The 16,532-nt window shown below is 41.2% G+C and overlaps 1 protein-coding gene across 1 annotated transcript in view; it reads right to left on the reverse strand.

Moving 5' to 3' along the window:
• Window positions 1–304: 304 nt before the first annotated feature.
• Window positions 305–16,532, reverse strand: part of LOC129699788 (EGF-containing fibulin-like extracellular matrix protein 1) — an 86,586-nt gene continuing 70,358 nt past the window's right edge. Inside the window, exons 8-11 of the mRNA XM_055639876.1 lie at window positions 12,860–12,979; window positions 9,325–9,448; window positions 2,065–2,257; window positions 305–831 (exon numbers count right to left, since the gene is read on the reverse strand). Coding sequence (XP_055495851.1) covers window positions 670–831; window positions 2,065–2,257; window positions 9,325–9,448; window positions 12,860–12,979 — 599 coding nt within the window. The 3' untranslated portion in view covers window positions 305–669. The remainder of the gene's footprint in view (window positions 832–2,064; window positions 2,258–9,324; window positions 9,449–12,859; window positions 12,980–16,532) is intronic.

Below are 16,532 nucleotides of genomic sequence, written 5' to 3' on the forward strand. Positions count from 1 at the left end.
TCGACAGGCATGTGGATATGTCGAGTATAGAGAGAGCTGGACCGTGTGCAGGAAGAGGTGTGCATTTTGTAGTATTTCAAGGTCAATTACCAAATATTTAGAATGTCTGTAAGTGTTAGAAAATATAGTTGTGGAGGATGCACCATAATACCACCATTTTTGCTAAGAAAATTATATCTTGACAAAGAAATACTTGAAACTTCACTTGAAATTCACGACATTCAGGCAGGAGTGAAAGTCAGTGCAAGTAGTCATTTTACTACAAAATTTGTACTTCCTATGAAATTGCTTTGTGAAAACAGAAGAGTTTGATATTGATTTTTATTGGGATTACTTTGTGCAGTTATAAAAATATTTCAAAGGCAACATTTAATATAGGAAGTACATTTTATTTGATAAGAAACAACTTTGTACATCATGATATTAAGTACTTAATTTTGGGCTGAATAGCAAACATTATAGAGCTTTATGCAGCTTTAAATATTAATTTCTAACGTATATTTACTTTAGTACGGTCATTATTGAAGGCACTTTGTACAAATAAAAACATAGAAATACAAAAGTGAAGGTTAAATTGAATCATAAAGCAACTTACATAATCAGACCAGAATGTTAAATGCTGTGGTAAGAAATGTTTTCCTTTGGCTGTATTTAATCACTGCTACAAAATTAGAATGGATGAGGCCCCACGACTATTGTCAACTGCAGCACCGACACAGTTCGGTAGTTCATTATACTGTTGACTGTTTGCATCTCCAGATCTACAATGTACTCCTTTGGCCCTGTTAACGGCTTCACTAATACGAGCATTGCACTTACGTTACTTGTTTGCTGTGGGAGCACAAAATAATTAAATAATAAACAATGCAGTAAATTTCAAAATATGAAATATGAGACTTTTCATTTTCTACCCTGCACATGAGTTAGGTGTCCTAGTAATGGAAAGCTAGAAGGGCAATATGTGTCTCTTGATTTCTACTCTTGCTGCACCTCTGAAGAGTGCCAGATGTTTCTTCCATTTCCCCTTCACATAATGGAAGGATAGTGGGGAGAGCAAAGAAAGAATCTTTCATGTAACCTGGCAAATCCTTTATAATGTTCAAATACATTCCTGCCTGTAGTATGGGGGCATGTGTGCCATAAAGAGATGTAAGTAGATATCAGTCAGCAGAATTTAAGTAACACTTAATTCCAGAGAGACTTATTGCTGTTTGAATGACATGCCCACCTGTCAGTGAGCTATGTCACAGTCAGCCTGTTCAATCTCCATTTGCATCTGCCTCAGTTCCGCGTTGCTGCACCTAAGGCTAAAGGCTATGCTTATATTTAAATGAATGTTGTAATTTGCACATTTCAAAGGCACATTCTGGGTCAGTTACAAAAAAGTGCCACAATCGTTATTTCAAAGCTGCCTCCGCCGGCCAGCATGTCCCTCAGGTGTTGTGCTTGTGACATCCTGGATGATACTGGTTTAGGCTTCCAATAACCTCTGTTTATACTTATTTTGTTATCGAGAGTAAAGTGATTAAATGAAAACTTTTCTTTGAGCAAGTTATTTCATCCCTTTAATGATTAAGGCTCAAAAAATGTCACGGTTCTCCAAGTTTGTATTGAACTTTGTTGGAAGACAATGGGATGAGGGGGGAGGGCGGGAAAGAGAGAGTCTATAGGGCTGGAAACTTCTCATCAAATCAATAATTGGTAGCTTCCAACAAGATTGGAACTTCTCAAGAAAGGTGGTAGAATCTTTAGTAAAATTAAAATCTTTTCCCAAGAGAGGCTGTGGGGGCAATAAATAATTATTTTAGGGAGACCTAACACCCATCCCACTCCTATTCTGTGAGTACGCATTATTTTCTGGCCCCTTTCAGCTGGAAGGTACTAGAAAAAACACTACTGCTGATGAATTAATTCCAATTATAATCAAATTTTAGGACTGGCTCTCAGTTAAATTAAAAAAAATTATGCTAATTACACTGATTCCCACAGGGAGTGTTGTGGTTATTATGCAGATTTTTGAGGAACATCTTTTATATTCAACCAACATAAACATTTATTACTCACCCTCAAGTAGAACTCTCCTTCATTCCCAGAGCTGATTTGGAAGGTGTTGAAAGTATTGGGGTAGATACTTGTTGCTTGAATTTGGAAGATATCGGAGGGAACAGATCTATCAGATCGAATATTCATGTATTTGTACACATAGGAATAAGGCTGGTCACGGCAGGCTGCATTAGTTGCTAGACAAACACACCGACTGTAAGGGAAACAAGGGGAGTGAGATTATTAAACACAGAACGTCTAAGTATATCTCACAATGTTCTTGCTATAATGCAAGAACATTATTACTATTTAATCCTTATTTGATCCTGAATTTTTTTGTAAATGACTGCAAAGGTCTGAACTTGAGGTGGGCCTTTTTTTTTAAATGTCAGGAAGTCTGTCAATATCTCTGGGATATGCAGATGTGTATCAATAAATGGCACAGTGTCAGCCTCACAGCACCAGAGACCAGGTTCTATCTTGACGATGGGTGCAGTCTTTATGGAGATTGCACATTCTCCCTGTGACTGCATGGGTTTTCTCCAGGTGCTCTGGTTTCCTCCCACTTTCCAAAGACGTGCAAGTTTGTACGTTAATTGGTTTCTGTAAATATTCCCTAGTGTATGTAGGATAAGAAAGTGGGATAACATAGAAATAGTGTACAGGTGATTGATGTGGATTTGGTGAGCCTAAGGGCCTGTTTCCATGCTGTATGTCTAAACTGAACTAAACTCTACACAGGTAAAAAATAAAGGGAATTGCAGACGCTGGAACAATGCTGGAAACACACAGCAGGTCAGGCAGCATCTGGAGAGAAAAACAGGATTGGTCAAAATCTGTTCTTTTCCACAGAGGCTGCCTGACCTGCTCAGTGTTTCCCACATCTTCTATTTTTATTATGCATAGGTGGAACTTGCTGACAAATTTAGCATGAATCGGGGCCCTGCCCTTTCTGTTTCTATGTTTCTATGTTTCTATGTTTCTATGTTTCTGTTCTCTTATTAATAATGGACCAGACCAAAGCTTTCTCCCATGAATGTTTTTTTTCTACTTCTAATTAAAAACATGTCACATCTTGTGAGAAAAGGAATTTCTACCTGAAATGTGAAGCAATTGATGTCCTATTTTACTTCGGAGTCACGTGAGTGACTACGTGAAGAACCCACCCAGTGCGCAGGCGCGGCATTACGCCAGCAGCGCAACAGCGGCGGCAGCTGGAGCCAGGCTCTCCAGCTGCAGGATAAAGACAAGACCTCAGGTAAGTGAGTCTTTTGTATTGCAGAGAAGTCGCTAGCATGGCTACCCGCAAGCGACCAACTAAACGGACTGCCTGCCCAACTCCCCCCGAGGAAGGGTCGACATCTGGGCGGCAGCCACTGGCGGCGGAGGAGCAATTTGAGCGCTCCCGTACACCCGACCCCGAGCCGCTCCCTGTGCTGCCGACTTCAACACCTCGCACAGGGAGGAAATCCACCCGTAAAACGGACCGGCCGGTGGTCTCCGACTCGTCGGAGGAACGGGAACATTCTCCACCGGCTAAACGGGGAGACAGCCGCTTAAGCTGCATGAGGCAGCTCCTCGAGCAAATGCTCGAGCAGGAGATGCAGGCAAGGCATCACCAGGGAGGACGGGCTGAGGCCTCCTCCAAACCGTCACCTCACCCCTCTGCTCCCTCCTTGTTTGAGGTCAGCAAGGGAGGCCAGGACTGGGCTGGCTTATCGCAGGGGCAGGCGGACGACTGCACAAGTATGCCAGGGGAGCAGGAGGAAGAAGAGCTGCTGGGTGTGGTCAACAGATATGCGGCGCCCCCGAGGGCCGGGAGAATGCTGAACCCAAAAATGGCGGCAAGCATAAACCGGCTCTCCAACAAGCCTCTCCAGGAGAAAGTACTCCAGGAGGCTCTCGAGACGTATACGGCACCCGAGAACTGTGAGGCGCTGCGGGTCAAGACCGTCAATGGCCAGATATGGAGCCAGCTAGGCCAACACATAAGGAGCCAAGAGCTGAAGATGCAGCGCATCCTGAAGCTCCATACCGCAGCCATCACCGCCTTTGCTCGGTCCGCAGAGAATACGGACCTCACTACACCCCAACAGGATGTCCTTGCTCTGATGTGCAACACCCACTTTGAGATGAATAACTTGAGGCGGGAAAACATTAGGCCTGCCCTCAACCCCAAATATGCGGGGCTTTGCAAAGCTCCTGTGCCAGAGAAAGAGGCACTGCTAAACCAGTAGGCCTCATGAGGGCAGGACCAGCGCCGAGCAGGGCGAAGACACCCAGTTGGCAGCACCCCTCGGCATCCACCAGCAGATACCGGACTGGTGAAAGCCTGGCGACCGCTCCTCACTACCCCCACAGCTCTTTTTTAGATAGGGGCCCAGGGCGGAGCCGTGGGAAGATACGCCGCCCCGTGACAGCACCAACGAGAACGCCCTCGAGCCAAACCCACCAACGGAGACGCTCCCAAAAATGAACATGGAGGTAGGTGGGTCTGGTTCCTGTCAACATACACAGACTAAGGGTGTTTTACTAACAGGAGGGCGTTTACGTTTGTTTAAACATGTTTGGTGTACTATCACTAACAACAAATACATACTCAACAGTATTAGTGGATACAAAATTGAATTTAAAACAGGCATAATACCGCCGGTTCAGCATATACCCCAAAGGGTATTCCTTCCCACTGAACAAGAGAAGGAGGAAGGACAGGCTGAACTAGAAAGGCTCATGTCTAAAGGAGTCATTGAAAGGACCAGACATGAGCCATTGGAATTTGTATCAAATATATTTATTAAAACCAAAAAAGATGGTGGATGTCGCATCATCATTGACCTAACATCACTAAATCAATCTGTTGAGTATCAACATTTCAAAATGGAGACATTTGTCACTGCCAGACAACTGATCTCCAAGGGATACTTCATGGCAAGCATAGACATCAAAGATGCTTACTATTTAATACCCATTCACAAGGATCATTTTAGATACCTGAAATTTATCTGGATGGGGCAACTATGGCAGTATAGAGCACTGCCCAATGGTTTAACGACAGCTCCCAGATTATTTACCAAAATTCTTAAAGTAGCCATGAAAATATTAAGAGAACAAAAATACCTAGTCATGGCTTATCTGGACGATATTCTCATAATGGGGAGAACCAATGAACTAGCTGTCGCAGCAGTTTCAGCTACTAAACAACTCCTTGAAACGTTGGGATTTGTTCTACACCCAGATAAATCAATATTGAAGCCGTCAACTAACATGGACTATCTAGGCTTCACCATCGATTCTATCCATATGACTGTTACTCTGCCAAGGGATAAAAAGGTTGCATTAGCGCAAGCATGCAATAATTTAATCGCAAATACACAACCAAGGATCCGGCATGTTGCCAGAGTAATTGGGAGTATTGTTGCAGCATTTCCAGCTACACAATATGGACCCTTGCATTACCAAAATTTGCAAAGAGCAAGGACACATGCACTACATCAAAGTAGGGGGCATTATGACCGAACAATGTATTTACCCACTGAGGCCATATCAGAACTTCAGTGGTGGTCAGAAAATATTTGGCACAGTTACAGTCCCATTGTTGTCACTAATCCTAACATAGTCATCACGACGGATGCCAGTGCTTTAGGCTGGGGAGCTACTAACTCTATATCCAGCACAGGTGGCAGATGGACTAATTCAGAGACATCGCTACTACACTCACTAGGCATAAATTATTTGGAAATGCTGGCCGCCTTTTATGGGCTAAAAGCATATTCATCCAATATGCAGCACGTGCATGTTAGGTTAATGATTGACAATACAACGGTGGTGGCTTACATCAAGCACATGGGTGGCATAAAATCAGTATCATGCGACAAATTGGCTAATATAATCTGGCAATGGTGTGTCGAGAGACATATTTGGTTATCAGCTGCCTATCTACCAGGTAAGCTAAACACAGTGGCAGACACCAGGTCACGAAAATTCAATGATAACATCGAATGGATGTTAGATCCAAAAATGTTTGCAAAAATTATTAAGCAATATGGAACGCCAGATATAGATTTGTTTGCGTCTAGATTGAATCACCAGTTACCCATGTATGTGGCTTGGGAACCAGACCCAGAGGCAGCAGCGGTAGATGCCTTCACGCTGGATTGGGGAAATTTCTTCTTCTATGCTTTCCCTCCCTTCTGCCTCATCAGCCGGGTACTCCAGAAAATACAGTCAGACTCTGCTTCAGGTATTTTGGTCGTACCCGACTGGCCTACCCAACCATGGTTCCCAGTCTTTCATGACATGGTGGTTGAGTCACCTATGGTCTTTCACAGTCACCCACAACTATTGACTCACCCAGTATCCGGCATAAGTCATCCATGCCATCAAAATTTAAAACTCCTGGTTTGTAGGTTTTAACCAGGCCTTACCAGGGACTGGGGTTATCAGAACGAACAATCACCACCATGTCGGCATCCCTGCGAGACTCAACCAAGAAGCAGTACCTGACATATATCAAGAAATGGGAGCAGTACTGCTTGGATGCAGGGACGTCGTATAAGACAGCCTCAATCACGGACGTGTTGGAGTTCCTGGCCCACTTACATCATGACCAGAAGATGAGCTACAGTGCCGTCAATGCAGCACGAAGTGCCCTGTCTGCTTATCTCATGCCAACAGGACACCATAGCATCGGGTCCCACCCGCTGGTCATAAAACTCCTCAAGGGGATTTACAATAACAAACCCCCTACACCCAGGTATACCCATGTATGGGATATAAGTGTCGTGTTATCACAACTCAGAGGATGGCCACTGGTGGGATCCCTCAGTCTAGAGCAATCCACACTCAAGACCCTCATGCTAATGGCGCTCGTCTCTGCACAAAGGGTCCAGTCGCTACATCAACTACGACTGGACAACATGGTAACTACCCCAGACTGCATCACATTCACTATGCCGGGGTTAGTTAAACAAAGTAGGCCAGGTATGTCCAACTCGCCATTAATCTTCCGGGCCTACCCTCCAGAACCTAGGTTGTGTGTAGTGACCCATTTATACAACTATGTAGACACAACCCATACACTTAGAGGGAGTGAAAAAGCCTTATGGGTCAGCCACAAGAAGCCTTTTGGACGGGTAACCAGCCAAACTATATCTAGGTGGTTAAAACAGGTCCTGAAAGCTGCAGGGATTAACACTGATGTTTTTAAATCCCATTCTATTAGGGCAGCATCTACGTCAGCGGCGGAACGGATGGATGTGCCCATAGACCACATCCTAAGTACAGCAGGATGGTCAAGGGAATCGACGTTCCGGATATTCTATCATAAACCGCTGATGCAGAAAGATTTGTTTGCAGAGAAAATTTTAGAAACTGCAAATTTATAATTTAAGCCCAAGGGAGCTATTTTTGTTATTGTTTAATAAACATTTTTGTTTTCAAAAAACAAACAGATTCGTTGGTCTTTAGATACCACTTCCTCCCTCGATAACTTCGGCAGCGAGTGATATAGCTGTTACACGGTTTGAAATCACAGACCTTTGAAGTCTTCACGTAGTCACTCACGTGACTCCGAAGTAAAATAGTGAGATTAAACGAGTACTTACCAGTGCGAAGTTTGATCTGTATTTTATGAGGAGTTACGATGAGGGATTACGTGCCCTCCGCTCCCACCCTCAGTATATGGATCAAACTCGAACTGATGTCTCTTTAATCTTTACTATCTTTACTTCAAATATTGTGTCTACCTGTGATTCCACACCGCTGCTTGGAAGTATGCCGCGCCTGCGCACTGGGTGGGTTCTTCACGTAATCCCTCATCGTAACTCCTCATAAAATACAGATCAAACTTCGCACTGGTAAGTACTCGTTTAATCTCACTATTAATTGATTGCAGTGCAATTTTGGTCAATTACAGATAGCAGTAGAATAAGGAAAATGAAAATATAGAAGGGCAATAAATAGTAAAGAGGAAGGTGAAATGAGTGATATTGAAGCCAGGGCAAAATAGATTTGCAGAAGGGGCAATGGGTGGCACAAAAAAAGGCAGAAGAATGAAGAGTGAAATGTAAAGTAAATTATGGCATTGTCAAGAAAAAGGAAGGGAAGCTTGCAATGATACATTTGAGGAGGCAGGAAGATAGGAAAGGTGGAATAGGCTTGGGAGGAGTCTCATTCTTTCTATGTGGGATTGGGAGAAAGATGCCGTCAACACTGAAGCGAGCAGGGGAGAGCGTGCTTGTAGTAGTGGGGGTGGGAGGCAGTGTGGAGGGATAGAATTATGTTAATTTGAAATGTTGTGGCGCCACCTAGTGGTAAGGCCACTTACTGAGCGAACCCTCGGCACTTGGGCTGGCAGGGCCATGTGACTGGTTGGTGGGAAGGAGTCATCACGTAGGTTAGGGGTGTGCCATGGTATATATATATATAGAGAGCCCTGGGAAAACCCTCCCCAGTCGCGTGTGTGCTGTTCTCTGTATTACCTTGGTAAAGATCACTTTGATTCACAAAGCGTGGCTCGCTATAATGTAATCATAAAAAAGAACACCAATTGTTTCAAGAGAAGCAATAAGTAACGTGAAATGCTTTGGGGAGGATGTATTGTGTTAAATGTTGAGTTACTGCGTGAGGTAATAATGTATTTCCATGAACTAGGTTGGAAGGGGCAATTGATTTGGCTGGATCCTTTGTGAACATCTATTAATCAAAATGTTTGTTCTTATTTATTAGATGAATGTTTAAAGGTTCTATGGTGTACATTCCCTAAACTTTAAAATGTATCAGCATTAACATACAGGATGGATTGTATGGCAAGAACATAATGGGCTGAATTTTATGATTTTATTCTAAGAGGCCATTTGCAGTTAGGGACACCGAGCACTTGTTGAAAAGTTGTCTCTACATTAGTGCAGGGATTGGTGACTGGAGAATATGTTTCAAAGGAGAAATTATGAACAATTTTCATTTATAGCCTTTCATAAATTAGTTTACAGTGCTGACATTTTCAAATGCTGTTCTAAGTTCTAAGGTAAACATATTTGTTCAGCAATTTAGATTTATGTTTCTTTTTTCAGTAACAAGTAGTCAATGACCTAAAACTCAGTTTGTCTACAATTGTTGCATGATCTACTGCCCATTCCCGGCAGCTTTGACTTTATTTCAGATTTCCAGCATCTGCAGTACATTACTTTTGATGCATCTTCCCACCTCCCTGTACAATGTAAGAGATGAACAAAGCCATTTGAAATTATTTTTTACGCAGTTGAAAAGTTTTTATATACTTACTTTTCAGCCATCAGAGTATAAGGCTCATAGCATGGATTTTGAGGATAACATCTGGACCCGCCATTATAGTTCCAGCACTTTTCTTGTTCTTCACAAACATTTCCAGGTTCACATTCATTTATATCTGTTGCAAAGAAATAAAAAAGGAACATCCAATATACAAAGTGGAAAAGTATGATTCGTCTTGAATTGCAATGTCCTGACAAAGCTGTAATTGTTGTGCTGGGCCCCTGGGCCACTTCTAATTACTGCAGAGGCAGCAAAGCATTGTAATTCTATTGAACAATAAAACCACCAATTTGATATCAGCACCAGGTTTGAGTAATGTTGACATCCTCAAGGTATGTGCCATAATACTTAAGTGCTTTGGTCCATAATTGGAGTTTTACATTGATACAAACTCCCAACTCAACCAACTCCCAACTCTGGCACTTTACTAATATTGCACATTACGTCTTTGTGGCTTTCACTGTGTCCACTTTGTCTTGCAACGCAGAGAGTTGAGGTGTAGATGATTATTTTATTGTTTCTGCCTGGCAGCTAACCAAATTGAGAGGCTAGTTAGCCGATAGTTAGAAAAGTCTGCTGGACACAATCACAGCAGAATGGAGAGGGAGATGGCAGAATTTGTGGTGAGGACCAGGGTTCGTCGGCTGACCTGGGGATGGAGGTGCATCAATGTTGGCTAGCTTGGAGCCAGAGGAATATATCAGTCCTTTGTGATGTTTAGTGCCACTTGTGATGGAAGATGCCAGGAAGACAGAGGAGAAAAGCACAATTATGTTGCCTTACAGGATTTATGTTACAAACCATTGGAATGCAACTTTTTACATTTACATGCAAATTGTATAAATGTTACTGCTTTTGAAATATTGATCCATTCTGTAACAGTCCACCTTTACCACCACTATCTTAATGTTGTTCACCTTCAAATAACCGACTAGCTTCGAAGATCGTATCATTTCAACCTCACTGATCTGACCCAATAATCTTCACGTAAACATAAAATAAAATTACTCTCTCCTACATGATTCTTTACAAATTGAAAAGTTAGAACATAAATGCACATTCTATTTTAATACAACAAAGTTCAAAGAATATACATTTCTGTCCACTCACCGCAAACCTACTGGAAAGAGCTCATTTGTCTGAGACACTTGAAAATGTCAGGATTGAATATTCAAATATATATTTTTTTGCTTTATGTTGTGAGCAGACATAACTAATTTCCTATTGGTGTAATTGTGGTAGGATTGCTCAGTGGTATTGCCTTTGAGTCAGTAGATTGAACCTTGAACACTTAATGTAAACTGAAACCATTGGATGGAAAGGACTGATGCTGTATGTAAACAAGAGATTCACACGATATATAATCCAAGATCATTTAATCATTATGCAAACTATAGCAGTACAGTAGATCGTTAGTTGTCAGAGCATCCTGACTGCTTCCAGAACTGAGCAGTGTAGGAAGTGGGTGTTAATATAAATGATACAGTAAGGTGGGGTTAGTGATGCTAACCTATTATGATCGGTTGTCATACATAAACTAATCTACATTGTACAATATTTTTTCAGTACCTGGGCTTCTTTGGCAAGAGTGACATTTAATGTTCACCCTTAATTTTCCACAGAAAGGTGTTAAAAACTGCCTTCTTAAACTGCTGCAGTACTTCCAGTAAATATATTTCCACGTTGCTTTTGGGAGTGCAGTGGCAATAAAAGAAAGGCGATATATTTCAAGGTCTTGGAAGAGAACCTGCAATCTGTGGTGTTTGTGAAATGCCATCAGTGTAAACTGGGCAAATAACTGCAGTGCATATTGTAGAAGGTATATTCTATAGCTATGGTATGGAGATAATTAATATTTCCCTATTAGGGTAGGGAAATATTCTGATTGGGGTACCAGTTAAGTGGATTGCTTTTCCCTGGATGGTGTTGCACTTCTTGAGAATCATTGGAGCTGCACTCATATGGACAAGTGGAGAGTATTTCATGCTGCTTACTTGTGCTTTACAAATGGCAGAGGGGCTTTGGGGTGTCAAGAATTGCATCAGTCTTTGCCTAATACTTGGCTTGTGCTCAATGGCTGGATATTGCCGGTGGTTGAGTCACCGGTAATAATGTCATTGGAGATGTTGACTTTTTGGTCAAACATTAAACTAAAGCCCCTTGTGCCTGTGTCCATTAACCTAAAATAAAAACTGAAGATCTTGACAATATTCAATAGGTCACATAACACTTGTAGCGAGAGAAACAAGATTAATATTTCCAGTTGATGTTATTAACTGATAATCCACGTACAGTAAAAGCAAATTGTCTAGTGTCTCGAGTTATATGCTTACCATAACTAAACTGCCAAAAATGGAATTGTAAGTATTTTCAAATCTCCACAAATGCTGTTACAAATTTTAAACTTTTGAGATTTCTTTCTTACATGCACATATCTTTGTTTCTCTTTTAATCTAATCTCTTTATCCCTTGTTTTATTTCCCTTTATATATCCGATTTGACATTGAATTAACCCATTCTAATTCATCCTCGCCTTATTCCTTCCTTTTGTTCTCCTAACACATGCATTCCATTGAATAAATAGATAAACATGGTCAAAATGTCTCCAAAATTGTAGATGGCCAAGTGATTTTGACATGCTGCTACCAGCTTTGAGCAACTTTGAGGGGCAAAAATTACATGAAACATGCATGAACAATTCTAAATATTGGAGCATTCCACCAACCTGCACAATTTGTAGATTTTTGGCAAATGACTATATGAATTTTTTTTAGGTATATTACTTTCAATTCTAACAGCTGATGAATGAATATGAGATATACACATTGAGAAGCATGAAAAGCAATATCACAACTGCAGGAGGTAATATATCACTTCCTGAATGATAGTCATTAGTAAATTCTGTAGAGAATTCAGGAGAACCCACTTTGTCCAAGAATAGTTAGGATCGGACTTGCCACTATAAGGCATGTGGTAGCTATTTAGTAACCATAGTTATTCAAGCAAATAATATTTGAAGACGAACGAGATAAACATATGAACAAGATTTAAAAAAGTATCAGGATATAGTGATAGGGTGGGGTAAGGTCAGATGGGAGGAGGTTCACATGGAACATATTACGAACCAACTGAGATAAATGGGCTGCATCACTGCTGTAAATTCTATGTAATTTGCTTATTATATTGGTTCTTTAAAGTGGCTTTGTTTAAAAAAAGAGAAACAAATGACAACATACAACATAAAATCAAACTAAGTATTATTAGGGGCTTTATGTGTTTGCCTGTGGCTTTTATAATGGTTAGCAGTTGTTTTATTAGGCATCAGAGATGGTCAGAAATGTTAACTGTTGTGATAAGTGATTTTTTTCTTATTCCCCAGAATTGTTCCATCGCAGGCTACTGGTACTTTGAGATATTACGTAGTATCGAGCCAGGATGACACAAGAATAATTTCACATTTTCAGCATCAAAGTTACAATCATATTCTAACTATATGAAAAAATAAATATTGTTTGAAATGACCTACCTTGGCACATTCTGGTACCCAGAAGCTTATATCCCTCTGGACAGATACAGGAGAATTGTCCTGGTTCATTTACACATTGGTACTGACACATGTAGCTTGAAAAGGCACACTCATCAACATCTGCAGTTCAGGAGAATATACATTAATTATACAATGTTCCAATAAAAAAGTTTTCAAGCGGCGCTTGCAGCATAGACTTGCAGTATTTTGCTGTTAATATTGCAGTTATTTATGCGATTATGAAAGCAATTCACACAAGAACGGAAATTTGAGCATTGCGTGCAGTTCTGGTCACCTCATTGTAGGAACGACGAAGATGCAGAAGAGGTTCACCAGAATACTGCCTGGATTAGAGGTTATTAATTACAAGGAGTGGCTGGACAAACTTGGATTGTTTTGTTTTGAATACAAGAGGATGAGGGAGTCCTGATGGCAGTATACAACATTATGGGAGGCTTTGATAGGATAGATGATCAGAATCTTTATCCCAGGGTGGAAATGGCAAAGACCGGAGAGCATATCTTTAAAGTGAATGGAGCAAAGTTTAAAGGAGATGTGTGGGGCATGTTTTTTTTACATAGAGGTTGTTGGATGCCTCATACACACTGCCAGGGTTGGTGATGTAGCAAGATACGATGGTGGCATTAAAGAGGCTTTTAGATTGGCATATGGATATGCAGTGTAGATCATTGTAAACAGGTGAGGTTAGTTGATCTTGGTTTTACATTTGACATTGACATTGTGGGCAGCAGGACCTGTTCCTCTGCTGTACATTTTGCTGTTTTATAAGAATGATAAGTGGTATAATTAACACTAAAATTGTAAAGGTAATGATCAGAGTACTACATCAGCATTGTATCCAACCTCACTTCATTTGGTTTTGCTCAATAATGTGACTTAATGACAAAATAAAAAAAGACCCATTCCTATAATTGACATCTTGTCATTTTTAATAACAGTTCGTGCAAACATACACAAAATGGAATCTCTAGGAATGGATATCAACAAATAATAAACAAATAAATCCAAAGGGATTGATTTCTGGTGAATGCTACCAATAGCTACTATTTCAATATGTTTACAGAACAAGGTCATGGAAATCATTTTTTCATTGGCGGCCAACATTTATAAATGTTATAGAATGGAAAGTGCCTGTGTCAAGATCATGGATGTAGACCAGGCTTAGTTAACCTGAGCCAAAAGCATGAAAGGTTAGACCTTGATGTATTTTGCTAAGGCCATCCGCCAGCTCTGTAAGTGAGAAGGTTTTGAGGCCAGTGCCTTTCAGGGATTTTCTCTCATCACTAACTCAATGGCATTAGACGGTTTTAGTTCCAGTATGGAACAAATACTGTCTACCTTAAATTCTTTCTGTTGTTTTCCCCATTTTATTTACACTTTTCATTGAAAGTTAACAGAATTCTCCCTCAAGCTGTTTTCTGGTCTTTCTTTGTAAAACCAATGTTCTTGGGTAACATTTCAAAGTTAGTTTGAATCTTACAAACTTGTTATTTAGGCAGAACAAAGAGAACATTTATATATTGATGATACATCCTATCCCACCTTATAAACTTCAAAGTAATAACTAGAATGATCAATTGGAGAAATAACTAAAACATTAACCACAGAAAATAAACACAAAGTAGTATGAATTAAAAGATAGATTTTAAAATGAGAACTGAAAAGGACAATATTCAAAATACTCAGGAGATCAATTAGTATCTGAAAAACAAAGTCTGATTAAGATTTTGATTAAATCCTTCATTGGCATTAATCTAAGTGGCCTGATATTTCTAACATTATTTCTTCCCCATATCATTGAAATTTAAGTCTGGATACAAAATTATATTACAGCATTTTTTGGACGTTCATTGATTAGCTTTTCCGAGCGGTATTGAATAATGTGTGAAAATAAATATTAGATTAGTCAGGTTGTAATTGGATCTTTAATTTTGTCAATTTCTTTTTATTTCCAGAGAACCAAAGTATTGAGCAGAGCATGCAGAATACCAAAAAAAGGACACAGAATGCTCAGCAGATCACGCAGCATCTCTGGAGAACATGAATAGGTAACCTTTTGGGTTGGGACCTTTCTTCAGATGATTGTGGTTGGGGGTGGTGGGGGGGAAGAGGAGAGAGCTTGCAGAGAGGAGGAGAGAGGAGGGTCAGGATAAAACCTGGCGAGAGATATATGGAAGGTAGACAAAAAATGCTGAAGAAACTCAGTGGGTGAGGTAGCATCTATGGAGAGAAGGAATTGGCGACGTTTCGGGGCGAGACCCTTCTTCAGAGATAGATGGATACAGGCAAGGGGAGGGCAGTTGATAGATGGTTTTCAAAGACCAGAGATGAAAAGACAAAAGGTTTCAAAGGTGATATGTGCAGTGATATGCGAATTACCATACAGCCATACGAAAAAAAAGCAACAAGACATACAACTACATAAAAGTTAACATAAACATCCGCCCCGGCGAATTCCCCACATTCCCCACTGTGATGGAAGGCAAAAAAGTCCAATTTCTTCCTCTTTAATCTTCCGCAGTCGGGGCAGTCAAACCATCTGTTGCGGCGATCGAAGCCCCTGCAGCCAGTGGTCAAAACTCCCACGTCAGGGCGATTGAAGCTCCCGTGCCGGGCGGTCGAAGCTCCTGCAGCCTGGAGTTCCCGAAGTCGGTCTCTGACCAGAGACCGCGAGCTCTGTGATGTTAAGTCCGCAAGCGCCCACGGTTGGAGCTCCGAGGTCGATCCCTGGCAAAGGGATCGCGGGCTCCGGATGTTAAAGTCCCGTAGGCTCCCCATGGTGGACCTCTCACAAGTCGGTCTCCAGCAAAGGCCCCCAACTTCTCAATGTTAGGCTGCAGTACGGACGGAGGTACGATATGGAAGAAAATCCCCTCCCCATGCCCCCCACATAAAACAACCTAAAGAACACTAAAACCATTCATTTAACACATACTATTAAAACACAAAGAAGGAAGGGACAGACTGTTGGCGAGGCAGCTATTGCTGGCGCCACCCGATGGTGTGAGATAAGATAGAAGAGATGTGAATTGTGAGGTAAGAAGAAGGAATATAGGTGGAAGGAGAGGGAGAGGGGAGAAATGTGTGCAAGTCCAGGTGGGCACAGGAAATGGAAAGGGTTGGCAAGGGCGGGGGAGGAAGCGGTCTGATTAATCTTACCTACTGTAGTTCAAAAGTCATAGCAACAATCTTCAAATCTTATTATGTTTTGTCTGAAATGTCGAGTCATTTTTGATTCTTGGTAATAGTAGATTTATAGTTTAAGTAAGTTTCTTTCTCGGTATCTAACTAAAGGGTAGAGAGGTCTCAACCTGAAATGTCACCTATCCATGGTCTCCAGAGATGCTGCCTATTCTGCTGAGTTGCTGCGTGTCCTTTTGTGTATCAACCAGCATCTGCAGTTCCTTGTTTCTGCACTACTAACTAATGTACCTACTGCATTAATACAGATGAACAACATTCAGTAATTGAGTTCCAAAGTTTGTTTACAAATGGAAAATTGCCAATATGTAGACATTGACAGGATGGTGCATGAACAGGAAACCTACCAACCCCCATCCCCCTCACATCCTCTCCCCCATTACCCCTCCTCTCTTCCATGTGCTCCACCCGGATGTGCATATTTCCCCTCCCCTTCCACCCATATTCCTTC

The sequence above is a fragment of the Leucoraja erinacea genome, chromosome 8 (assembly GCF_028641065.1).
Source record: "Leucoraja erinacea ecotype New England chromosome 8, Leri_hhj_1, whole genome shotgun sequence".
In the NCBI taxonomy this organism is placed as follows: domain Eukaryota; kingdom Metazoa; phylum Chordata; class Chondrichthyes; order Rajiformes; family Rajidae; genus Leucoraja; species Leucoraja erinaceus.